Source organism: Scomber scombrus, chromosome 5, assembly GCF_963691925.1.
Source record: "Scomber scombrus chromosome 5, fScoSco1.1, whole genome shotgun sequence".
NCBI classification, from domain to species: domain Eukaryota; kingdom Metazoa; phylum Chordata; class Actinopteri; order Scombriformes; family Scombridae; genus Scomber; species Scomber scombrus.
In genome coordinates, this window is record NC_084974.1 from 23,537,014 (window position 1) to 23,564,441 (window position 27,428).

At 38.6% G+C, this 27,428-nt stretch overlaps 1 protein-coding gene across 1 annotated transcript in view; it reads left to right on the forward strand.

Moving 5' to 3' along the window:
• Nucleotides 1–27,428, forward strand: part of caln1 (calneuron 1) — a 65,208-nt gene that overhangs the window by 8,712 nt on the left and 29,068 nt on the right. The window contains exons 3-4 of the mRNA XM_062419462.1: nt 14,595–14,738; nt 22,068–22,180. Of these exons, the coding sequence (XP_062275446.1) occupies nt 14,595–14,738; nt 22,068–22,180 (257 nt within the window). The remainder of the gene's footprint in view (nt 1–14,594; nt 14,739–22,067; nt 22,181–27,428) is intronic.

Here is a 27,428-nt window from a genome sequence, read left to right on the forward strand (position 1 = left end):
TTAATGGGGACTTTAAAAAGATTTAGCTCCCGCTACCTGCCATAATCATCATCATCATCATGTTACCATAACTTGAAAAACATACCTAATGAATTTGTTTTAATTTGATGAATTTATTTAGTAGCACTTCAATGTTGAAGTAATAATCTGTTGTGGGGAATACATGCTTTATGTTTTCAGCTGCAGCCAAAGCCAGCTTTAGTCTGTTTATACACATTTTCAGTTAATTTATGTATAAGAGCACAACATTGCAACAAAGTAAGATTAAAATAATTGCACCTGGAGTATGGTGCTGCATACAAATGATTATAAACTCACTGCAGCTTTGTGTTTAGTTACGCTTCATGCCAGCTGGAGAGGGATGTAAAAACTGACACTACGGGGGGGAAAAAGTTACCAAAAGTTGAAGAACAAGATTGGCTGCAGTATGAAAGCAAAAAAGCAAAAAAGATGTTGATGATTTAAGAGATTATTAAGTTTATGTCGTACAAACTGCAGAATCCAAATCCCATATGGAGCTTTGTGTTTCAGATAACATTTCCTGTTACCAGACAGATCCACTCATTATGCGGCATACTGAAAGGCTGGTAACAATAGATAGACTCATGACAGGTTTTTTTATTTAAAGGTTGGAAAACTGACTAATGTGCTCAAAAACAGTAGTGTTACAAAACCAGCAGCATCCTCCTCATCTGAACTAAAAGAAAGTAGAGTAATGCATTATTCTCTGCACTCCTTATCTCGCTAGGAGCATCTGTGGTGTGTTGGCTTCTCTCTCTCCGACTTCACGTCTGTACTGTAGCTGAGCCTATGTGTATGAACCCTTTTGTTTTGTAGTCTGTCTGAGAGTAATCACCCCGGCCTGCAGAACACAAACCTGATCAATAACAGTCCGCCCGAGTCAGCAGTGGCAGCCTTATAGGCAGCAAACAAACTAGACTACTCCAGACCTCCAAAAATATTAATTCATTGGTGCAACATTAAACTGCCACCTGGAAAATTGGCTGCACAGCACACAGTAATAGCCAGATACTCTGGCAGGGTCGATTTTTAATATGCATGGAGATATTCGCAGCATATTTAATTTGTTGTTCCTGTTTGAATGAATGTTGAATGTTGTTTGGTGAATAGGAAATGATTTGTGGTTAGAGAGTCAACTAGACAATGTGAAACAGACAAACACTACATTTTACTCAGGTTTTTGGCACTTCTATTGCCTATTTAATTTTATTATTATTATTTTTTCATCTAACTTAATTTTATTCTTCTTAGCCTTTTTTTAAATTATCTTTAAAAAAAAAAAAAACTTTAATATATTATTGTTGTGTGCATCTTTTTGTCATGTCCGGTGAGTGTATTTGTTATTGTTGTATATAAGGGAGAGCAGCAAAGTAAGAATTTCATTGCATTGTCTGAACCTCTGTGTTTTTACTACAGTATGCTTAAGACAATAAACTTATTGAATCTTGAATCTCCAGAACTGTTATACACAAACAGAAATGCTGCTATACACAGCATGTTGGTTGAGTGGTGGTATCACAGCAGGCTTGTAGCTAGAAAGTCACCATTTTGGATTTTTAGACCGGTAAATCTGAGTGGTAGAGATAGTTCATTCATGCTCTGAAGTGAAGGGAAGTCAGGGAGACACTTAAATGAAACGCATAAAAAATCACATCCATTTTCTCAGTGCCATAAACCAGTCAAACCAGACTATACAGATGTCAAACACATACTGCTGGGATTATTGCAGATAAGTATTTCCAGTGATGTCCATTGTGGATAAATGTCCATGGAGCCACTTAAAAAAAGATGCTCCCTATGACTTTAATTGTCAAATATCTTTTCTCTCTTCTTATTTTCTTAAAGTTGTTTTTTTCATCCATGATTAGTGTACAAATAGGAACTAGTAGCACCTAATGCAGAATAACTTTCCAACAACTTGAGAGTAAAAAAACAAGACAGATTCCAACTTTACGCTTATGTTTAAGTCCCACATATTATGATGGTGACTGTAATGCCAAACCTTTCAAAGACATTTATCTCGAAATTAAAAACACAGGAGCACTGCAATTCTCATCTATCCATTCATCTATTCATACATATATATATATATATATATATATATATATATATATATATATATATATATATATGTATATGTATATGTATATGTATATGTATATGTATATGTATATGTATATATATATATATATATATATATATATATATATATATATATATATATATATATATATATATATATATATATATATATATATATATATATATATATATGAGAGAGATAGATGTTGGCGGATTTAAAAATATTCAAGAGGATGGTTATGTGAATTGTGTGAACGAATCACATCATCTTCTGTATTGTCCTTTTTTATAATGAGTTAAGAACACCGATATTTAATGAAATGTCCAGAATCAAAATCTAGAAATTGTTTTGGTGCTCTGATGATGACAGAAAGGCATGGTTGTTTAATTTTAATGTTTATAAGTTGGCTACTTTTGGCTCTTAAGCTTGGAAAAAACATCAGGAAGGTTATTTGTTTAGCATTACCTGTATCTGGTACGTGGGCTCTTCTTTTTTGTTTCTTTTTCATGGTGTCTTGAAAGCCTGTTTTAGACTGGACACTTTGTGCATGACACAATAATAAATTAAAATCAATCAATCAATCATATACAGATATTTGCATGTATGTATTGCACACATTTGAATATACAAGCCAAAAACAAACAATTTTACATTTGATAGATTACAGTATCACTTACATGCCGAATGATGGCATTTATGAGTGGTTTAACTCACTCTGAAAATAATATGGTTTACCTTCCAACAACATAGATGTGTAAATATACTGTATGCATCATTCTGTATGTTTCTGTGTTCATTTACTTTAGTTGCACATTCAATACTTCTGCTTCAAAATATTAAAAAAAAGCAGTTTACTGTATTCGTCGAGTGCCATTAAACTTTTCTACAGCGGGCCAAGCTGTCACACAGCTGGCGGTGAGGAATCAGTCAGCTGGTGTGTTTTGTTAATATCTAATCCCTCATGAGATGCTGCTGTTGCCTAATGGGATTTATAAAGAGAGAAAGTGCCTCTCAAGTATTTCCTACTGTATGGATAATGCTTAAGGATTTGACGAGATCGACACTCAGTCATTTAGAGGTAGCTGGATGTGGATGTCTCAATATTGATCTCATCCAGCAGTGATTCACCAGCAACAGGGATGGCAACTTTGTTATGTGGACTTCAACTGCAAAATTGTGGCCTTCATTTTTTATGAGAAGGTAGAGTTTATAGACAAGAAAACAAAGTGATAAATAATTTAAGAAAAGAAAAAAAATGGCCTGTGCTTTTGCTCCAGTGTGGTGCCTGAAGTGTTGACGGTATCATTACAGCATGAAGGAGAGTTCATGATAAATCGACTAGTACAGGATCTGTAAATATATCTTTATACTATGTAAGATCAGTGGTTAATCCTTTAAAAACACAGTTCTCAAGATCCATTGATCTTAGAGATTTCACTCAATGTGTGCGAACAGGAACAGACTTCCTGTCAAGCCGGGCTGCAAAGCTGAGCCTCTGATCTGTGATCCAGTCAAGAGCCCAAACCAGGATCTTTCACTCAACTGAAGACTGAAGATTTAGTTTGAGCTTTTACATCCTAATGCTGGTTAGAGTTAGTGTCTTCATTAACACTGCATCAATGTCTGACTTTCCCTCTGAAAGTAATAAACCACATTTATTACAATGTGGGAAATGAATGATTGATGCCATCTAATTCTTTGTGCCATCTGAAAGCAATTTGTAGATTTTGTGCGGTGAGGAGTTCTTTTTTCTTAGTTATTAACAAATGTATTAAAAATCGAGTTGTGGTGCAGGCAAGGCCTAGAAAAGAGCAGAGAGCTGGAGAATCGCACGCTCATGATGATGCTCATGAAAGAGCAAACTACAAGTTTTTAAACCTGCTTCATCACTTCTCCAGAGTGTTGTATTATGAGACAGCAAGCTGCAAAGTGGTTTCTGCAAAGTCTTAATGCAACATTTCATGAGCTACAGTCATGTAGGGGAAGTGGACTTTTACTCAGTTCAACACAATCTCTACAAATCATTTACGAATATTGTTTGATAAAGAGATTAACCTGCAGTTTACTTAATATTCATGACCATGTTTGACATAAAGGTTTGTGAATTATGCCAAATCTTGTTTATTCAGTTTGGCAATACTGCTTTAGTGGGCACTCTTCCTCCTGTATTTCATTGCTTTCTCAGTCATGTTGTTACTGAGTGAGGAGCTGCATGAGGGCAGTGACCTTTGGTTACATTTGTGCATTTGAGGAAACCTATTTCCTTTTTAGATGTATGCAAATCAAATATAAACAACCCTTTTTTATGACCCCAGACCAGCATGGGTCAGCTCGACAGTGGCTACAGCAGGACATGTGGACATTTTAGCGGACTTTGTTAAGAATCATTTATTGAGCTCAGCACCCCGACTATTTTCAAGTATTATACAGCTGATATTTATTTTCAGTGTAATTCATAGGCAATATACTGTAAACTGTACACTATACTGGGATAGTTAGAGTTGAAATGATGACATTCTGGAAAAGTGTGAGCTGCAGTCTGGCTATAACAGTGGACTGCAGAAGTCAGCGTAATTTAACAGTGTTAAGCACCATCTAGACACTCCACCACATGTCAAGCTGACTCTGTATCATTAATGGCAGTCAAGGGTGAATTTCTGGCAGGTTTCACAGTGAAAGTACTCCTGGAGACCAGCTGTACTGCAAAAAAGAAAATTAAAATAGGCTATAGGTTTGGTGAAAGAACAGCAAAACAAATCCTTCTTGTTGTCACTCAGGCTCTTCTTTCCTTAAGCATGCTGAGCTGGACCAGACGGTAGTAAGCCTGAGGGGAGGTTTGTTTCTGCTGGGACCACCAGCAGTGAGCTTTCCTTGAGAGAGAGAAAGAGACAGAAAGATAGCAAAAGAGGGAGCGGGGAAAGCTGATGGGCATCAGCATAGGCTGCTTGTTTCCAACTCCATGAGCATATAAACAGCAGGTCCCACTTGGCGGTTTTTGTACCTGGGTTAAGAAGATTCTCCGTCACCAAGAAGCTGAGAGACTTGTACCTGCAGGACTGGAACTGGGAGTGAACTTACTGACGGTGGATTTGGAACCAGGTGTACATTATGTGCTGACTTGAATGCAGCACACAGACAGAGTAACACTTGTATCTACTCTCTACTACTTATCTGTATAACTTCCATTGGCAACACGTCTTAGCAGGACCCTGGGGAGCTATCCAGGGTGCTGACTGTGTTTTCCCTTTGCTCAATCCCACTGGGACAGCTGAAATGCTTGTGAATACTGATGCTCAGAGCCATATATATGGGGGAAACATGGGAGGGAAAAGAAATGCCAATTATTACAAGAAGGCAGAATTAGTGAATGTATGGACTGTAAATAGTTTGAGAGTATGAAATGGATTGGATTACCTCATCATCACGTTAACAGGGCTATTTAGAGGACTTGGCTTCATTACAAATTTGGGCTCAAGGCTTTTGGAGCCATTTTGCATGTGTGATTAGCTCCATCTCATAAAGTTTGCATACTGTTTGATGGGGGCATATAATTTAAACCACCTAAGTGTTATGTTGAAGAATTTTTAAGTGAAGCGTTTCCTTGTGGCCACTAATAATTTATTTAGCGTGGCAATGTTGTCATCTACACTTCTTTACATGATAAATAAATTAGTAGCAATATGCATATTAGACAGATACTTAAACTAATCATGATGTAAGGTACATTTAATATACAAAAACCCAACATATATAGATCACTATCACTGTCTTGAGGAACATGCAGGGTTGGGAAGGTTACTTTGGAAATGTAATAGGTTACAGATTGCTAGTTACCCTATTTCAAATGGAATTAAAGCCGCAAGCGGCGATGGCGGGCCCTCGCTCACCCATGCCACCGCGGGGCCTGAGGCATGGCGGGGCTGTGGCGTGAAGCAGAAAGTGAGAAAAAACCTGGAAGGAGGCCAAAAATGCAATGTTTCGTTCATCCAGTAGGGGGCAGTCACAGGTAGTTACACATATGGTCTGGTGTGTTCAGGGCGGCCACTCATCAGTCATGTGAAGTTTGGAGTGAATTGGACAAAGCATGAAGGAGTTATGAGAGCTTGATGGTTCATCCACCAGGGGGCAGTAGAGTGTAACAAAACACAAGCGGTTGCGTTCAGGGTGGGACAGTGATTACATATGTGAAGTTTTGTGGAAATCGCACAATGATGATGTAAAATATGGCACTTCCTGTTTCCACTAGGGGGCGACACGAGTGAGATCGCCTATGAGAGAATGGAGACGTTGAGGTCGGCATCCTGGACCTGTGTACCAATTTTCATGATGATACGAGTTCAATAAAGCCATCAAAAAGCCAAACGTATTTTCATGGCGAGGAATTGATGGTCGCCGCGTCGCCAAACGGACGCCATTACTCGTAGCTTCACAGTCTTCATAATGTAGCTTCACCAACTGGTTCTGAATGAAGTTGATGGGGCAAAGTATGTAATTTGAATGAATCTTAGTTAACTTCCTGTTACCACCGGGGGGCGCTATGAGTTACGTGGGAAGTAAATATATTGGGACGTTCAGGGCGGAGCCATCATCATGTCCAGCAAGTTTGAAGCTGATTGGATGAAGTATGTGGGCGTGAGAGCCACTCGTATGTACATGGCGAGCATGCCAAAGTTAGTTGAGCCCTGGCAGACACGCCCTTTGACGTACGGATGCGCAGATCACAACTTAAGCTCAGCTAGGTCTGGAGATGTTGCGTACCTAATTTGAACTTGATCGGGCGAACGCTGTCGAAGGAGTTAATTTTAGGCGGGAAAAATCAAAACCAAAATGGCCGACTTCCTGTTGGGTTGAGGTCATGAGGTCAAGAGGCTTTTTTGCATATGTGGGTATAATACATATGTGTACCGAATTTTGTGAGCATAGGACAAAGTTAGCAAAATTCCCTATGGGCATTTTTGGACTTTGTAGGGGGCGCTATTCCGCCATTCTGCGTCGACCATGTGCGACCACCCAAAAATATCGAATTTCGGATGAGGCCTGACGTCCGTGCAAAAGTATAAGCATTTTCGCATTTGGGAAAGGGGCGAAATTGGGGCACGAAATGTCGGAAGAATAATAATAATAATAATAAACATTACAATTTCAATATAGCATTTTTCCCCGGGGGTCTTCCATACCACATGATTACTTGATTACTTTGGGGTCACTTGCACTTTGGGGTCACTTGCACGTTGGGGCATGAACGAATGTCAATAGGGCTTTCGCCAGGCGACTTGCAGTCGCCGCTCGGGCCCTAACTATAAATATATAGTATTAAAATCATTGTATCTCAAGTGGAGGACAGAGCCCACACCACAACTATAACGACAATGACAGTGTTGAATGATCGTTGAGATAACTTTCAGTGTGATTTGATGAATGACAGCTGACAGCCAATCAAGATCCTTCCCATAAATCATACAGCATGACAAAATCTGCATCCAGTGTGACATTTCCAGTAAAACTTCAAAACCTGCATATATCAATTAATCTTTTTATTTGTATTTCTCCGTAAAAACATACAGCGGTAAGATGTCATCAATACATTTTTTTGCTGCCAACGCAGCTGGAACCTGCAGCATGTGCTTGGCACCACTGTCTACAGGATGTTATCATTCGTAAGTGTGGATGATCACATCGTTGTCGTTATAGTTATAGTTAGTTATCGTTATCGTTCTTAGTGTGGACGGCCCTTAAGAGTCTCAAGTCTTTGCTAGTGACTATGTGAAGACTTTGGCATTATTGATGACATGCTAAAATACACTACTTAGCTCTAAGCACTAAGTACAGCTGGGGATAATGGACATTTCATCAATGTGTTTCAGGTAATTAGCCATAAACCATATTAGACAAGCTGTAATTTAGACCAGATTATGGCACTTAATAAAAAGTTGAAGGGACCAAAATGATTACAGTTCATCCTGAGGGAGACACAAATATCAATACCAAATTTCATGGCAATCCATCCAACAGATGTTGAGATATTCCACCTAAAACCACAAATATCTACCTCATGGCGGGGATAAAGGAGAAGTCAGCTGAGATTATCAAAGTTTTTAGGATTTATCATCTGGGCAACATGGATATCTGCAGAAAATGTTATCATCTAGGAAAAATGAGTGTCTGGTAAATCCATTTAAGGATCAACAGAGTCAATAGAATTTATCCTCTGGGCACCATGAATATCTGTACCTGATTTCACTACAATTCATCTAATAATTGTTGAGATATTTCCGATCTGTTGGGGCAGTTGTGGCTCGGGAGGTAGAGTGAATCATAAGCTTGTTTGTTCGATTCCCGGCTCCTCTAGTCCACATGTTGATGTGTCCATGGGCTGCACCATTAGTGTATGAATGTGTGAGTGAATATTAGTCTCCTCCTAATGAGTAGGTTGGCACCCTGCGTGGCAGCCTGCTTATCAGTGTATGAATAGGTAAATGTGACATGTAGTGTAAAAGCGCTTTGGGTAGTCAAAAAGACTAGAAAAGCGCTATATAAGTACAGTCCATTTACCAACCTTGTCATACCTAGAGCCTAGCATAGCTGATAAATTCCTATATAAACTAAACGAAAATCTATTTTTATCAAGTGTTTCTTCTAATTTATTTTTCTTCAGAGAATAAACAGGTTCCAACAAAATGTTTGGACTGCTTGAAACAATAAATTGCCAAACGGAACCAAATATCATCATTAAGACATGAGTCCATCAATCATCTTATTATCAGCAGCCATTACTCTGAACCACTCTGCTGGAAAATGATTTGGAACAGAAAAGCATAAATTGAGCATAAATTATGAATTGTCTCATACAAGTGAGAACAGTGTTTTCCCTGAGTTAAGTATCTCCAGTAGATAATAAGAGGTCACAGTCTTCAACCTGCAGCAGCACGTTCTTGCTTCTCCAAACAGCTTAGTCCTCAGCAAATAAGGCATCATGACCATTTGTAACCACACAACAAAGCCTTATTTTACAGATGTATTTATTTTTTCTGGAGAGGCACGCTCGCAAATACTAAGACACACACATCAAAGGCATACAGATTATTTTTCCTGCATTGAAATGAGTGTCTCATGAATAAATCTATCAGTGACTCAGGCCTTTGTTGAGCACTCTCCTGTATCTGGAGCGTGTTAGGACAGAATAACAACACAGACTAGGTTTACATATTCAAATGACTCAGTCTATTTAATGCATAACTGCTCCTATCCATCATGATTTTTTTGGCACATTGGAAATATTGCACTGCTTTCCAACCTAAAACCTAACATTTGGTACAGTCAATATACAGTGTTGCCCATAAAGTTGGAATAAAATATTTTTCACTTCTTCTCATGAAATGATTGTGACAATGTGATTTATTCTTGATAGATAAAGTGTTTATATGCTCAAAATTGTACTGATCAATCTCATTGCACCTGGTCAAAGGTGATTAGTGATGTGTATAAATAGAAAATAAAAAGAGGAATGTGTCTGAAAACAAAATTATTCCAACTTTATGGACAACAGTGTATTTACCAAAGGGAAAGAAGTAACAAAAAATCATCACAGCAAACTCCAACTTTGATGGAACAGAAATCTGAAGTGGTGGAGTTTGTTCATTTTGTATGCAAATTATGCCTTGTGTTGTTAAATGGTAATGAGGGCATGTGTGTGTTGTGAGTGTGTCTATGATGCTTGAATGACTGATGCCTGTTTACTTGCATTATGTAGTTTGCTCAGTATCACATGCAGCGTGACCTTTTGAATACAGCAGTAAAGCCTGGCATCAATGGAGACACAGCTGGAACATTTGTTAGCATTGTCACCACAACTTTAATTTCAATATTGACCTTAATAACATGACTGTAACACAACCACAAGGAAAAGAAGTAACATCATGACATTGTGGCAGTTCAGCACGCAGTGGTGCATAATGGGGGAGGAAATTGTATCTGAATGTGCAGATGGAATAAATGTAACTGTAATCTGTTACAACATGAAAGTTTTTCTGTAAAAAGCTTAGGCTATATGTTGAACAATATTAATTTTGCTTTGCATGTTTTTGATTGATTCTCTCATTTGAATTTGCAGCGCCCCAAGTCTGCCAATGAAATCAATCCACTGCTTTGCTGCTCAAATTTAACATGTTACTGAATACATATATTGCTGTATTTAATTCTTTTAAATCAATATTTTTCTTATATTTTGTAAATTAATCATGATCTGGGCTTATTTGGAGCACACATTGGCTTAAATGGTGTAACAGTACCAATTAAGCCCATGCCAGACTTTTGACTTTTTTCATCAAATATCTTTATTTTATATTCCAAAATTTACATGAACTAATGAATACATATTCAAATGACAGATAAATCTTACTTCATAAGAAATGATCTCCCTTATAACAGTATCCATGAAAAACACCTGAACTTAGATTTTGTTGGGCTTAATGGGTACACTTACCCTAACAGTTGAAAACATTTGTTACAAGATTAGAAACGTAATCAATTGTAATAAGTTTTTACTTTAAGTAATTTAAATAGTTACATTAGTTATTAGGGCCCGAGCGGCGACTGCAAGTCGCCTGGCGAAAGCCCTATTGAAATTGTAATGTTTATTATTAGGGCCCGAGTGGCGACTGCAAGTCGCCTGGCGAAAGCCCTATTGAAATTGTAATGTTTATTAGGGCCCGAGCAGCGACTGCAAGTCGCCTTGCGAAAGCCCTATTGAAATTGTTATTGAAATTGTTATTGCTATTGAAATGTTTATTATTATTATTATTATTATTATTATTATTATTATTATTATTATTATTATTATTATTATTATTATTATTATTATTATTATTCTTCCGACATTTCGTGCCCCAATTTCGCCCCTTTCCCAAATGCGAAAATGCTTATACTTTTGCACGGACGTCCGGCCTCATTCGAAATTCGATATTTTTGGGTGGTCGCACATGGTCGACGCATAATGGCGGAATAGCGCCCCCTACAAAGTCCAAAAATGCCCATAGGGAATTTTGCTAACTTTGTCCTATGCTCACAAAATTCGGTACACATATGTATTATACCCACATATGCAAAAAAGCCTCTTGACCTCATGACCTCAACCCAACAGGAAGTCGGCCATTTTGGTTTTGATTTTTACCGCCTAAAATTAACTCCTCCCGCAGCGTTTGCCCGATCAACTTCAAATTAGGTACGCAACATCTCCAGACCTAGCTGAGCTTAAGTTGTGCTCTGCGCATCTGTAGGTCAAAGGGCGTGTCTGCCAGGGCTAAACTAACTTTGGCGTACTCACCATGTACATACGAGTGGCTCTCACGCCCACATACTTCATCCAATCAGCTTCAAACTTGCTGGACATGATGATGGCTCCGCCCTGAACGTCCCAATATATTAACTTCCCACGTAACTCATAGCGCCCCCCGGTGGTAACAGGAAGTGAACTTAAATTCATGAAAAATACATAGTTGACCCCATCAACTTCATTCCACTTCTAAAACATGCAGAACCAGTTGGTGAAGCTACATTATGAACACTGTGAAGCTACGAGTAATGGCGTCCCTGTGGGGGCGTGGCTACCATCAATTCCTCGCCATGAAAATACGTTTGGCTTTTTGATGGCTTTATTGAACACGTATCATCATGAAAATTGATACACAGGTCCAGGGTGGAGACCTCTTCCATCTGATAGGGGTGTCGCTCATGTCGCCCAGGGTGGAAACAGGAAGTGCCATTTTTTGCATCAACATTGTCCGATTTCCACGAAACTTCACATGTGTGATGAGGGACTGACCCTGAACACACCTGCATGCATCCCATTACTGCCCCCTGGTGGATGAACCATCAAGCTCTCATAACTCCTTCATGCTTTGTCCAATTCACTCCAAACTTCACATGACTGATGAGTGGCCGCCCTGAACACACCAGACCACACCAGACCATATGTGTAACTACCTCTGACTGCCCCCTACTGGATGAACGAAACATTGCATTTTTGGCCTCCTTCCAGGTTTTTTCTCACTTTCTGCTTCACGCCACAGCCCCGCCATGCCTCAGGCCCCGCGGTGGCATGGGTGAGCGAGGGCCCGCCATCGCCGCTTGCGGCTTTAATTATAGTTATAATTCTTAGTGTGGATGGGACTTTAGTCTTGTTTTTTTGTCATTTTTACTCTAATTCTATGGTATTGTCCTGTCTTGTCTTAAACTGCATTGTTTTTATGTACTTCTGAGGGCTCAACAACATAGACATGGCTACCGATGTGGCATTTAGATATTGAATTGGGAATCTTGGCCATGATATAACTGAATGTGTCCGTTTTAGCTGCTGCTGTTACACTTGCAGAGAGATGTGCAGTGCCAGTATCCTCTACAGTATATGTAGAGAGATTAAAACTCTGCCTCTTAGGTCCCTGGGAAGGATGGAGTTAAACCATCTATTCCACTTTCCAGTCTGAAATTATTCACTGCTCAACAGTGTGATCATGCATGTCATGCCATCATAATGTTCTTTGGAGGAGTGACATTCCACCTCTATTTAAAAACACCAGATGCCTGTCAGTCTTCCTCCATTTTCTTGCCATACACCCTTTTCTGCCTGTAGGCACATTTACAAAATATGCATTTCTTTATTTAAATCCAAGTGGAATTAAATTGGATTTTTTTTCTCCTGCCTTCTACAGCATACATGTCTGCTCTGTAAATATATAAGCGGTGTATAACCAGCGTTCTCCTTTGAAAGGAAATCAGAAACGTAAAGTGACAAATTTATATTTTATGGTTTCATGATCGCACCACCCATTTTTTGCATTAATTCAGCAGAATACCATCAGTTCCCCAGCTACATATAGATGGAGCTTGTTTGCATACAGCCAATCAAAGCACTTTATTTTAAACCACATTTGCATAAAGAATTAACGTCACTCTTCTATCATGCTGGCAGGTGGTAACAGTAACAGCCAGCCTGCCTCGCAACACAAGAGCCACAGGCACATTCACTGGGGAAGAGCGCACTAGTGAAATAGCACTAGTGCACATTAGCTGCTCAGCTGTAGCACATAAAACAGCATTTAAACATACCTGAATAGATCACTCTGATCTGTTTAGATGCTGAGGTACTCTTCAGTGCCACTGCTAACAATAGATTATCTGCTCATGACATGTAGCTACAGCACAAGTTTGTTTTCTTTGTCTCTCACTCCCTATGATGCAACACTGCCACTCAGTCAGACATCAATCAAATAAAATGTTGACGCGCCCCTCCAGCCTGTTGAAACAACTGTTGATCCAGACCTTTTTGTCTTTCTTCGATAATAAAAACCCCCATTAAATTTTCATTTCAAAAACTTGTTGACACTATTTTTGACTGCAAAAAGATGATGACTAAATGTGATCTCAGTTGGACTTTAAAGCACATAGGAGCCTGCTGACTCCTTCCACTGACGACACATCGAGCAGCTAGTGAACCAGCTGCTGACTCAACTGTGCACAACGGAGGCATTTTGGTCTCTGTTGTGAATGTTAGTCAATCGTAGCTTCAGCAGCACAACATGGATGCACCGTGGCTAAAATAAACTTAAGACAATCAATGTACAGTAGATCGGATTTGAAACGGAACACTAGTCAGGACCACAAACTGTTGTGATAAATCCTGCTGTTGTTTTCTCTTTGTACAGACATGCTGCACAAATAGGATCTGAGACTGTTTCATGACAGCTGTTTACTATACTGAGCAGGAATTGTTATTTATAGAGCAGCATCAGTGGGGGTGGTATTCAACACAGTGAGTATCTTCAGGGTTTGAAGGAAAAGTCCAATATCCTGAAGGTCACAGGTTTCACTCTGGCAATAAAACAAGTAAAAAAACAGACCTTGTGTCACTTATTTAACTCTTTGAATGTTGCTTTGAATTATGACGTAACTGAAATATCAAAAATATACTTACTTACTTCATATAAAATATGAAGGTGAAAACAAAATAGGAGACATAGAGAACAGAGAAAAACACTGACGGGTGATGTTGAAGAATGTGAAGGCAAAACAAAATGAGCAGAGATGACAGCAGCTGTGACAGCAGCTGAAGAAAATGAATCGATGGGGGCAATTGATCTTGTTAACCTGAGGCAGTGGTGCAAGACCAATTGCATAACGTGCAGCCCAAAGCTGGGTCAGACACGAAGGTGGGTGGGGGGGTGGAGAGAGAGGTGTGCGAATGATGGTGAACAAGGTGAAAGGGTGACATGCCAATTAACTTCATTAAATGCAAGATGAATTCAGGTGTATCACTCCCAAAGAAGGAAATCCAAAAAAATACAGAGGACAGTGTGAAGAAAATTTTTTCTGGCAGTCTCAACACAAGCATTGCTGTCAATAAACATGAATAAGTGTTTGTGTTTGTGCAACTTGGAAGTAGGAGGGAAGGGCATTGTTAATACATGCTGAGTCAATTTCCTGTTTGTCCTGGCAGAAATCCGGGAGGCTTTTAAGGTGCTGGATCGAGACGGAAACGGGTTCATTTCCAAACAGGAGCTGGGTATGGCCATGCGCTCTCTGGGGTACATGCCCAGTGAAGTGGAGCTTGCCATCATCATGCAGAGACTAGACATGGATGGTGAGTCACACGCACACGCACACGCACACGCACACGCACACACACACACACACACACACACACACACACACACACACACACACACACACACACACACACACACACACACACACACACACACACAGGTGCAAAGACATACCATGTGATTCAAATAGGGTTCCTCCTCACATGTGTTACATCGTATACAGACATAAAAAACACTTTATTCATTGTCATAAAAATGTAAAAATCATGAGGAACCTGTCTCCTCTGTAGGCAACCGTGCCAAGAATTGCAATAAATGGCATTGTTTTACCTGTCTTACCTCATCAGATGCACATATTACATATTCCCTGTGTGTCATGCATAAAACATTCATTCATGCTTCTTTGATCATTTCAATCTCAACCACTCGTAGCTTCCACTTGACACATGAAATGACCACAGCGAAACCAATCCAGGTGTGGAACATCTAAATAAAGAAGTGCAAGGTCTTTATAACACATGCACACATGTAGGGCATGGGAATGTATATTTTTTATTAAAATGGGTTTTCATATTGGTTATCCAAGGACTAAACTGTATCAATGCATTTACTGCAGCAGCTGGAAATGCATCGCAAAATTAAACTCTAACAATAGATCCAGAATTATTTTAGTTCATGCAGTCATCAAAGTGAGATTTGAATCAGCTGCGGTTTGTTTCTGCAGCACCATCCTCACTCTTGTGACCTTTCAACCTTTTGTCCTCGGAGAGAAGATTCTCAGCTGTGAGAAAACACAAACATAGCTAATCCCTCTTCTTCCAGGCAGAATTTGTGCCAAGCCAGGTTTCAGGCAAAATGTCTGCATTAAGTGTGATTGGCATTATATAAAAGCTAGTCTCTTAAAATTGTTTTTTTTTTTTTTAAAGGAGGGGATGGGAAAATGCAAAATGCAAATGTCAGATCACTGGGAAAATATTCAAATTCTTCTTGCTGGTATCACAGCATTTGATAAGTGCTTTTCAGTTTCACAGCGGAAAGAGAAATATTGTAAATATTCATGGCTGAATATTAAAGTAATTTAGTAAATTTAAAGAAGTCCAACTGCGTTTATTTCTTTTTTGACTCATCCACTTGAGAAACTCAGGGAACTATTGCTTTTGTGCCTCACGGTCAGGTCATCCGCTGTGATGTGAAGAAGCATGTTATGCTACTTTTGGAGCTGACTGAAGGTCACAGCAGCTTTTGTCTCAGGGAGACAGTGAAGTTACCTTGTGAGGCAGCTGTATAGGGATGTTGATTGTTCAGATTTTATTGATACTAATGTCATTATCAATTCAGCTTATCGTTGCAACTGTTTAATTATCTCCACTGTTTATCAATGACCTTGCATGCTCATGAATATATAACAAATAACTGGTAGATAAGATAAGTGGCCCGCAACCAAAAGTTAACTACATTAATTAATGAATTAACTAATTTGAAAGCATTGCACAGTCTTCTGTCTGTATGAGAATAACAATGAGGAGAGGCTGTGTGCTCTGCTGTGTTATTAATGTCAAGTTTCCAGCAGTGGAGAGCAGCCTCTCTGCTGCACTGTTAGCTCAGGGAAAAGCTATCACCATCCAGGGGCAAGATACGGGCACAGGGTTTTGTCAGGTTTGGACCAATCAGCATCTAATGAGGATTGTCATGTGATGTCCCAATCTTGCAATTTCAGCTGCCTCGCAAGGTAAGATGGTGACAGTGATAGACAGATGGTTAATTCCATCACCTTGGCAGGAGATGGGATTTTTTTGAAAGTGTCTGCTCTTTTCCAAACAGTTTCCAACGACAGCTTCTCAGATGGCTCTGTGTAACAAACTCATCAGGTTAAAGATAGAGTAAGTGAAAGATTGTTCAATACATTTTGTCAAATTCAGTGAATGTCTCCTTGCAGTCTGCTAGTTGTCTGTTCTGTGCATGCACTGAAAAAAAAATCCTGTGTTCATACACAGCCCCGGCTCTGTAAATGGGAAGCAAAGAAAGTAGCTCAGACCGAGCCTCAGAACACTATTACAGCCAATAAGCAGGGGGCGTTCGTGATGGTGCACAGGACAGGGGGAAGTAATCAGAATAATTGTCAGTGTGAGGACATGACAATGTCCAGTCTCCAGCACCCCTTGAATGGTGGAGGAGGGCTGCCGGACTGGAGAAAGAGAGGGGAGGCTGTGGTCAATTCACATAGAAACACTTTTCTCCCATAGAACGGATATGCTTCCAATGTATTAAATATATCAATCCACACTGAATCTGTTACAGTCTAACAGATAGTCCCCGTGTTTTTTACACTCGAATCACGTTTAGTGAAGCGTAATCTGAGCAGGCAACTGTTTAAATCTCACAAATATCCAGCTGTATATGTGTTTAGATCTTATTAACCATATCAATAAATCAATAAATACAAACTCTGTTGATTTCTTCTCTGTGGAGCCGACATACAAACTATTTGGGCTCAGTAAATCTCTGCTGTCAGTAAGTCTGGTGATGGCAGGGTGATAATATGTGAGAGGAACAGAAGTGACTCTACAGCTGATGTATTGCTCAAGATTCTGCCATTTTTCTCTTGCGGTCGTTGCCTTGGCAATGCATGTCCATGAATTTGGGAGGTAGAAGGAGCACGAAAGGAGGGGTGTGTTTGTTTGGATCTTTAGTTCAAATGCCAAAATCTTTCTCCACAATGACTGACTCTACCTTTAACTGTGAAGCGTAGTGCTGTTTATTTTATTTGCTAGGTTTTTCTGTGTTTGAATCTGCATTGAGTGTGTCAGCATTGCTTTTTAGAAAACTTATTTCACATAAAGGGGCCAGGTCAACTTGTTTGTATTTATAAATGTCATTGGTAAAATACTGGAGGTTTTCTTTAGCCCTTATTGAACCTGAGGACTGGCTGGTTTCCTGGCAAATGCTGCATCTTTGTCTTTGTGGTATCTGCAAAATTTCTATTCAGTGAAGACTGTTCACTCCAACAGGTTTTGAGAAACCGATAAGAGGCTAGAGAGGCACTCTAGACTGGTTCATAGGAGGTAGAGTTTTCTTAAAGCCTTAATTGATAAATGTCCAATTTTAGTGTCCAACCATGGGAACATAAAACAATTCAATGTCACCACACACACACACACACACACACACACACACACACACACACACACACACACACACACACACACACACACACACACACACACACACACACACACACACACACACACTTTCTTTCTTTCTTAATCTTTAAAATAAAGAAATACTTTTGTTTACTTTAATTAAGTAAAAATTGTAATTGGGCTTTTTGGTTTACGTACAAACAAATGAGCAGAAGTATATAACTGGCCTGAAGCTATTCACTAATTCCTGACTAATAGATTTAAATGATGACATAAATTCTTATATTTATTTTTAAAAAGTTAATTACAGGTCTAACATAATCAATGTGTTTATTTATTCTCAGTTGACACACTGAGTTATTTGAGAGCAGTTCTTCACAATATAGGGTTAAATAAACAAATGTGAGATCATTTTTGTTATTTTGTGATACACATAATGATAAAGAACCACTAATCAAGGGACATGGCATGGAGGAGAGGAAGGGCATTAACAGATGAATTTGAATAGATGTTGATTGTATCTTGGCCAAGTGGGCAGATGTGAGGACTGGATCCAAGTTCACAGCCATAGATTTTGAGCCCAGTGGCTAAATCCGGCCAATCGCTAGAAGGTACTGAAAGGTTATTTTCTCTGCTCATCACCGCTGTCAAATCCATGTGATTGTTATTGAGCTCTGGGTGTGCCCTTCATGGAGAGGTGTTACTATTCTTCTTTGTTCCAGATCACAGCATTGCAGCAGCCTCGGTTTTTTTCCACATAGATCACACACAATCTCCTGGATGCCCTGCCTTTCTCTAACTTTGGCCCTAATCTCTTAAAGCCTCGTGAATTTTGGTTTGTGATGGTAAAATTGCACGGAAGTTTGACTTTGGATTGAGTCTAATTTCTCATACTTTTTAGATGCTTACTATTATGCACATAAAACCCTACATTGCATAGTTAGAAGGATATTGTGGAGGCATGTATTGACTACCAACTCCAACATTTATTTATTTTCTTCTCTATTGTCTTTATTCTGAGTTGTCTTTAAGTTAAGGGAGCAGGATTTAATAATTCATTGTGCTTTTCCTGCTGAAACAGGATGCTTGGTTGATGACATAACGCAGGAAGAGACTGTTTAGTCAAAACAGCCCGCTTTTACTCAGAAAGACACAAAAAGTGACTCAGTAACTTTGTACATAATGTTGAGCTGTCACAAACTGTGGATACACCAAAATACAACCATATATAAAGCAAACAGGGCTTCTAGAGAGAGCTTTAGCTAAAATATTCCACTGTTTTGCACAATGTTTTTGGATGATTATGTTTCATAGTTGTTTTTTATCCACATCTAGTACAACATGAAATACTTATATTTTTAAAAGGAGGAAGTAAGAAGAAGGAGGTTCGGTTTTGGATTTTTTTTTTTTACAGTATATGTAATAGATTTGCTCTTAAAAACTTTTAAAATGTCAGTATGATGTGTCATTTAACCAAATCAGCACAGCAGATCAGTAAGTTAGCTTGCAGACCTGCATTTTTAAGGTGTCATTTTCAATTTTGACTTAACACCCATGATTTTTTACTTATAAAACTGGTAGTTGCAAAGCAGATAACCAGCTGGCACCATCTTGAAGTTTAATCCTCACTGGACAGTACAAATATAGCATAAAAGTAAGAGTTTGATAGAAAAAGAAAATACTAAAACTATAACTTTTTATTAAGTGGGTTCTGTGGTTGTCAGTTAAAGCAGGTTGTTCATTTGAAAGTAGTTTTCTTCTTGCTCTCATGCTTCCTCATATCAACTCAGTCAGCAAAAAAATTGTAGGATGATCAATCATTTATTATCTCTACAGACTCAGGAGTCTGAGCAGTCAGGAGCCTCTGCCAGCATACAGTGCATAGAAAGTGCCTGTTAAATTGTGACAGATGAGGAATTATGAAATGAGAAGAGTCATTTTTGTGTCTTTAACAGGACAGAATTGTTTAAAATGGTAGACTAATTTCATGATGATTTTAGAAAGTTCATTTTCAAGTTCAAAGTATTTCATTTGTCATTGTTACAAAAACAACGAGACAGCACAGCATCTCTAGAAAATAGGCAATAAAGGTAATACATTTCCAATACTAAATAAATAAATGAATAAATAAATAAAACACAGTAAGACTAAAGTTGCAACAAATTCATATGTTTGACCACTACACAGACAGGCAAGAAGACAAACTCATAGAAACACAGTTCATATTATGTTTATGTTTATTATATTTAAACTGTTAAACTATTCTCCTCTCACACATCCAACAGACACAGAATACCATCTTAGCACTGTTTCTGGCCACCTGAAATTCAATAATTCCTCTTCTGTGTGTTCTGGTCTGATATCTACATACATGTAGGGGAATTTCCTGGTTCTTTAGGTGTAAGACGTTAATCTTCTACAGCTAGTCTCTAACTTTGACTGTCTGCTGCAGGAGTTGTTTTCTGAAAGAAGCTAATTTGATGTAGCGGAAATATGAAAATATCGCTTGCTCGAACTAAAAACAACTCTTGTGTGTTGTGTACTGGCAACAACTGTAATTTAACTTAATTCCATTTAATCTGAACTCACCCAGTCCATTTTTATCTCCAGAGTCGTCCATCCATCCATCCTCCCATCCTGACATCCCCAGGTCTTGACACTTCTTTATCTGGCCCGTAGCCACGCATTTGAAGTTCTGAATATTCATGCATACAAGTTCAGTCACTGGCGTCAAACACTAAAGTTGCTGACGTGTCTCAGGGTGGCCACTACAGTCAGAAGAGGAGCAGATAGTTTGGGGCAGATTGAGTCGTCCTGCATGGGTAACTTTCTACTGACAAAGTCCCTGTCTCATCTGCAGATAAAGAAAGAGCAGGTGGGAGGAAGTAGGGGGTAAAATTGGTTTACAACAGGGACATGAGAAACAACAACAAAAAAGAGTCGGCAAATAGGGGTTTTGAAAGAATGAAGGATTATAAAGAATTGTCTTTGGTGTGTATTTATCTGATGCTTCTGAGTTTAGGATTATTTGTTTGCTTGCAGGCTTCTCTGTCTGTCTGTCCCGTTAATCTAAAATATAAAGATTTGAATTTCAATCTAAGCACATAAACAGTATTGCTGAATTTTCCATCCCTTAGTCTATTATAAACATCAATTCATCCAAACTTACCGATAATACAACAAAACAAAGAACATCCAAACTGTGCAGGGGAAATGATGAAACTTGGCCCATGAAAACTTTCCACCCAAAGAATAAAAGAAGAAATGTGTGTTGAACATCGTCAATATGAATCCATAATGTGTTTTGTTTGATCGGTTGCTGTCTGAAGGGTTTTGATGATGTGTTTTGTCAGTATTTTTGACAGCGATCAGACAGCTTCCAGATCAGTAGTGTTTGAATCAATGTGCACAGCATGGGCTCCATGTTACGAGTCTAAGAGTAGCTGTAAACTTTGATCTACTCCACACCTGGTATTATAGAGCTAGTAAGAGATAACTGCTGTTCTTATTTTATAGTCTTGCCTCAGTAGTAAAGGATATATCAAAGTGTCTGAACTGCTTTTTTATTATAAAAACAAAGACACAAGCAGAATCCATATTTCCTTTTAAGCCACAAACATGGGATACTATTAAAATTAAAATAAAGCTGCAGAAAGCTTTTGCTGTCCCAAATGCTTTGATTATATGTTATTTAAGTTCATAGCGGTATCCTCATTTTCCCTCAAAACCTTGCTGAACTTTCATACACGCTGTGCACACATTGAGCTGCAGGCTGTCAGCTACTTAGTGTTCTGCTCAGGGGCAAATCAGCCATAGTTGTCCCAGACAGGAACATCATTTGTCATTCACCGTACCTTCCCTTCTCACTTTAAACCAATGAAGGATACGAGCAAGGTTGTGCTCATGCGGAAGCATAAGATGAAGCATTTGATGGTAAAATTGAAATTAAAAAGGGAAGATGAGAGAGCTGAGGAAAAAAAGAGCAAACACAGATCCAAAAGAAACTATTTTGCAGGGTTGGATAATAACATGCAACTCATAAAGAAATCTTCCACAAAATAAACATTCATCAGATAATAGAAATAGATGAATTGATTGATTTATTTGTTTTGGCATCACCATTTTGGATATTCAGGATAGATTTCGTGGCACCGCAACCGTCTAACAATGTAAATATCATTGCATCATCTTCTAAATCTTCTTTTTCTTTCTTTATTGTGTCAGGTGATGGACAGGTTGATTTCGAGGAGTTCATGACCATCCTCGGACCCAAACTCCTGTCGTCTGAAACGAGAGAGAGCTTCCTGGGGAGCACAATAGATACGATCTTCTGGCAGGTAAAACTTTACTCTCCCAAACACGTTTCTTCTTTGAACTTTGCAAAGTCACAGGATTAATTGAATCGGACATGAAAGAAGACACGGAAAAATTGATACGTCTTTGTTGAAATGTAATTACTGTAAAGGAGAGCAGGAAAATAATCATAATTATTTTTATTCTTCAGCCTTCAGGGACTTTTTTTGTCCAGAAACAAAGGTCATTTAACTCCCAATGTTTAAAGTATTGTTGCCAAACTGATGGCGTGTGGTGATGATGGCAATGTTCATCGGTCGGTCTAGACTGAAATATGATCCCTTAACTTTACTTCTGGCATCTTAACCCTCACATACTGTTCATATTCTTATAATTAGTCTCTACACCAATTCACATTCATAAATTCCCTGTCAGTAATTAATAAATGTTTGATTAATCCTTCTGTTTGATTAATCTTGTGGGGAAAAAAGGCTGTCAAAATCACTGTTTTATGGTCCAGGAGAGGGGTGTTAAACTCATTTTAGCTCGAGGGCCACATACAAAATATTTATAACATAACAATCTTATTAAAACTATTAACTATTAATTTAACAAGTTATAAGTTACAGGCCTTATTTTTGACACCCCTGGTCAAGGAGAACATGTTATACAATATGATGAATACAACATGTTTGAATGCAGATTTTTAATTTTTCTTTTTTTAAACTTGTACATTTGCATATATAAAAATATGCATCATTTACCTCTTCTCTCATGTGTACCATTTTTTGTATTCTGTAGTTGACATTAGGAAATGTCCAGCTAAAATAATGTTTTACAGTGTTTTTAAGGTGCGTTCAGACCAAGCGCGATGAACGCGACAAATGATAATCTGTCGCGCTATCGCTCGAGTTTCGTCGCGTGACCATTTTGTGACCATAATGTAAAATTTGCACGTGACGTCAGTGGCGTCGGGAGAATCTCAACGCTGATAGGCTATCGCGGCACGGCGTCACGCGATGTCGCTGCAAAAGTTCAACACTTTCAACTCACGCGTTGACGCGATTTTCGCGGCATCGTGTCGCGTGTATTGCGTTATCGCGTCGCCCGGCGCGAATTCGTGTCTAATCGCGCGTTTGCATTGACTTAACATGTAATCTCGATGCGCAACATCGCGCTTGGTCTGAACGCACCTAAAAAATGGGTCAAATTTGACCATAAACAATATGTAAAGGTTAAGTTTATGAACAAATGCCTGCAAAATGACAATCTTATCGGCATCCTGCACTTTGTGTTTAGTGCTTAATATCAAATGTTAGCATGATAAACTAAGATGGTGAACCTCATGTTGATATGTACCCAAATGTACAGTTTCACTGAACCACTACAATGACATGTAAACTCTTTTTTTTAACTTTCATTTACCTGTGAAAGCTGTTTTAAATCCTGGTGTGGTGTAATAAGGAAGTCATGAAAGAAATTATTTTAGAAGAGGTTCACTTCAAGCAAACTCAAATTTAAATATATAGCCGTTCACATGAAGTAGTACATCTTTATGTAATTATGATGTCTGGGAAAGAAACATTTTGGTGTTGGGGGAAATGTCTTACTTGAAAATCGTGAGTAAAGAAAATGTCAAAACACAAAAGGTTAATCCATTTACAATTTTTAGAGAAGGGGCCTCATATTCTTCATGTTCTTTATAAGAACGATCAACTCCAGAGTTTAGAGGATTTAATCTTGCAGAGAAAATACCCTGGTTTGGATTGAAGTGCTCTGGCAAAGCTCAGATATTCTTCTCCACTTTGACGTACTGCCTACAAATACATCTATAAATCATTTCTTTGTGTAACTTGGTTTCCATACCTGCCCTGTGTCTGTGCTCTCTCTTGAGGGTAATGTAAAACAAAGGCTTACTGTTCGGCTTCTTGATGTCTCCTGAGTGATGCTGTGCCTTATGAAGGTAATATGTGAGCCTGACAGGCCTTTGGATAGCCGGGCCTTTTGAGAGTCTGATGAGTGACACAGGAGGTTGTGGCGTAAGAGACGAGAGAGAAAATGTCAGTATAGGAGTGACACAGATTGAGTGAGACAGAGAGTGAGAAATGTGCAGACAATAGAAAGAGTGAGAGAGCATGAATGGGAATGATGACAAATCAAGCAGGTGCGAAGGGGGAAGAATGGGACATTTGGCACTGATAGTAACACTTGGCAGGCCCGTCCTCTTGATGTAATCATCGGATAGACCCAAGCATTTTCTTAGGGGCAGGAGCTTGTGGTTTACACCGCCAGGACACGAGACTTTGGAGGTATGGGAGCAGGCTGGGCTAATGCGCTGCCAACCCCATTTGGCTGCTACAATGACCTTGGCTTATGCAGGAGGGTGGCTAGCCTGAAAAGCCCCACCCCCGCCCTCCCTTCCTTAAGTAAGGCTGATTGTTGTGGGTTGGCTGGCTTGGGGTTTTGTTACTTTTACAACAAAACACACATTTCTTGTCTCATGAATTATTGCTCAGAAGCAGCAAACAACTCATCTGACATTGGATCGTATTCAGAGGAACGTAAAAGTGTACCGCAAGCCTTTATTTATCATGATTATTTCCCCACATGCCTCACAGATGATTAGCCGCTTGAGGTGTGGATGGTTGAGTATGTTAATGGTCTGTGGTGTATGATTCAGCCTCTTTCTACAAATTCATTCTGTGTTCAATCATTCCTGTTGAATGTCTGTTGTCAGGTGAAGTTTTTAAACCACATGATTGTTGAGGTGGTTTCTATTTTACATTAAAAGATTACATCTGCTCACCAGGACAAAACTAAACAATAGAATAATGCAAATGATCTCAGCAATGCAAGAATAAAAGAAGAAAAACAACACAGTTCAACAAACACTGAATAAAGCATTTACCAGAACAACTCAGGACGCTGGCTCATTATGTCCAACTCATCAAAATTCAGAAACTGTACTTGACCTTAATCAATATTGTTGCATCCTTAAAAACGGAAGGACTTGATTGACAAGAGAATATAGATAATATGTCATTAATATTAATGTGTAAAAGAATACACAGTGTTTTGCTCCAAAGGTTTAAGATATGATATTGATATCTGATGTATCACCTTTTTCATTTTATCCTTTAAGGCAGCACTTTTCATTATTATATTAAAACACAATAAAATGATAACGTGTCATAACAAACAGGTTGCTCTTCCACCGAAAATTATCAGTCAATATAGCGTCTTTAAGCTCATTGTTTTAGGGTTAAGGTTAGTTCAGTTTAGAAGTTCTTATCAACCCCATTTGAGATTACTCCTGTCATCAGAAAAGAAAGAGACCCATATTGGACAATAGATAGTTAGACATAAGAACCAGGTGATTATATATCAGGTGGTGTGTTTGTCATCTTTTTGGGGATTTCTTTCTGCTGTCTAGACGCCAAAAATTAATTAAGTCAGCTTCACGTTTTTGTAATGTTGAGAAGAAACCGGTACAGCCTGATTATCTGTGATTATGGTTCTTTGTACATCTATAACACTGATTGAAAAAGTTATCGTGAAAAACACATTTTAAAATCTCAAATTTAAGAAAACTTGACCTTAATGAAGGCTGCAAGCCAAAACATGTTGGTCTAACAATAAAGTTGGTCTGTATACTACAAATGTTGCTGGAGTTTTGACCTTTCTATAGTTTTTTTCCTCTTGTCCGTGCAATTTGAAAGAAGGTGAAGTTGTGCCAGAAACCTCTACTCAAAATCTCAAATTAAAACTTACAAATGTAAGAAACAAGACCAAACTGAAGATTTACATAAAGTTTGACTTGAGGAAATAATGCAATCATCATCATTCTTTTTCTTTTTTTTTTAGATTTTGTTGGCATAGACGCCTTTATTTAGCAGTAGACCGACAGGAAACATGGGAGAGAGAGGCGGGTGTGACATGCAGCAAAGGACCTCCGATCGGGATTCGAACCGGGGTCGGCTGCGTATATGGTTTGCGCTCTAAATACTCGAACACCTGTGCGCTCATCATCATTCATTTTTACCTCATGATTGATAAGTTAGTGTAAGTAATAATTATTATTTAGAGCAGTCCCTTACTGTATCGTAGTGTTTTATTTGTACTAGAATTTTTTTTGTGTGAAGTAAAGGTCAGTATCAGCTTCACATCAACTTTAAATCTTCTTTGATCTTTACTACAGTACATTGATTCAGCACACCTTATTTTAATGATCTGCCTCTGAAGAAGAAGAAGAACCCAATAAACTCATCTTTTAAGAATCACTCATTGGGCCACAGTGCATTTTAGACTTATTAGAAGATTAAAAGCTAGCAGTAATCACTTTTTTTTGGTTAGTTTTGGTAAGTCTTTTAATAAAACCACCAACTGCTGTATCTTTATGACTGATCAACCCTACAACTAATGCCTGAGCCAGTTGGAGTACCTGATCTTATCCATAAAACATACGGTACATCATGATAAGCATAAAACAACGGTACACTGCTGAAAGCATTTAGCTGGGTGGGGTTTTTTGAGTTACCCTTATTAAAATCTTCAGTTATCAAAGCATTTGACTGTATTCCTCCATCTGGTGTTTTGTCAGATTTTGTGATTAAGTATTTATTTCCCCCCACGGAGGTTGTTAGAGCTTGTCTCCATCAAAGCAGAACAGGACTCACTCAGTAGGGTGACACAAACCGACCCCTGGCTCACTCGTACGAACTTCATATTATGTTCCCCGGTTTGGTCTTTTTGAAACCACGAGAGCCATTCAGTTCCTGTCTTTTTAGCTGACAGATTTTTTTCTCATTCCACTAATGTCAGGCAAAGTGTCACATCCTCACCAGCTGGAGTGATGGGAAAATGATTCATTCACTGTCACACACTCACCCTCCCACTCATTCGTATCTCTTCAACAGTTTGTTAATGTATCTAATTATCCCGTCAGGATAATTATGAGCTTGTAATTGAAGAACTGCAAACATTTTATTTTTTTTGCTGTTTTTGCTAATCATCAGCAGCATGATTAACAAAAAAGGGGGATTTAGTTGATCTTTAACCATCAAATATGGATTTAACTGTATTTCTTGAAATTCCATTAACCCACATCTGTCATTTCTTTTTCTTAATATTAGTCCTTTGTTGCGTTTTAGCGTGCCATTTTCTTTATTAGGACGGACTGGTATTACTTTAATTTCCCTCATGTCATACGCAAAGGCTTTATTCCTAAATGTGGCAATTACTCATGCATGAATTACATATTACAGGATATCAAGTTGCTACTGTGTGTTTAAT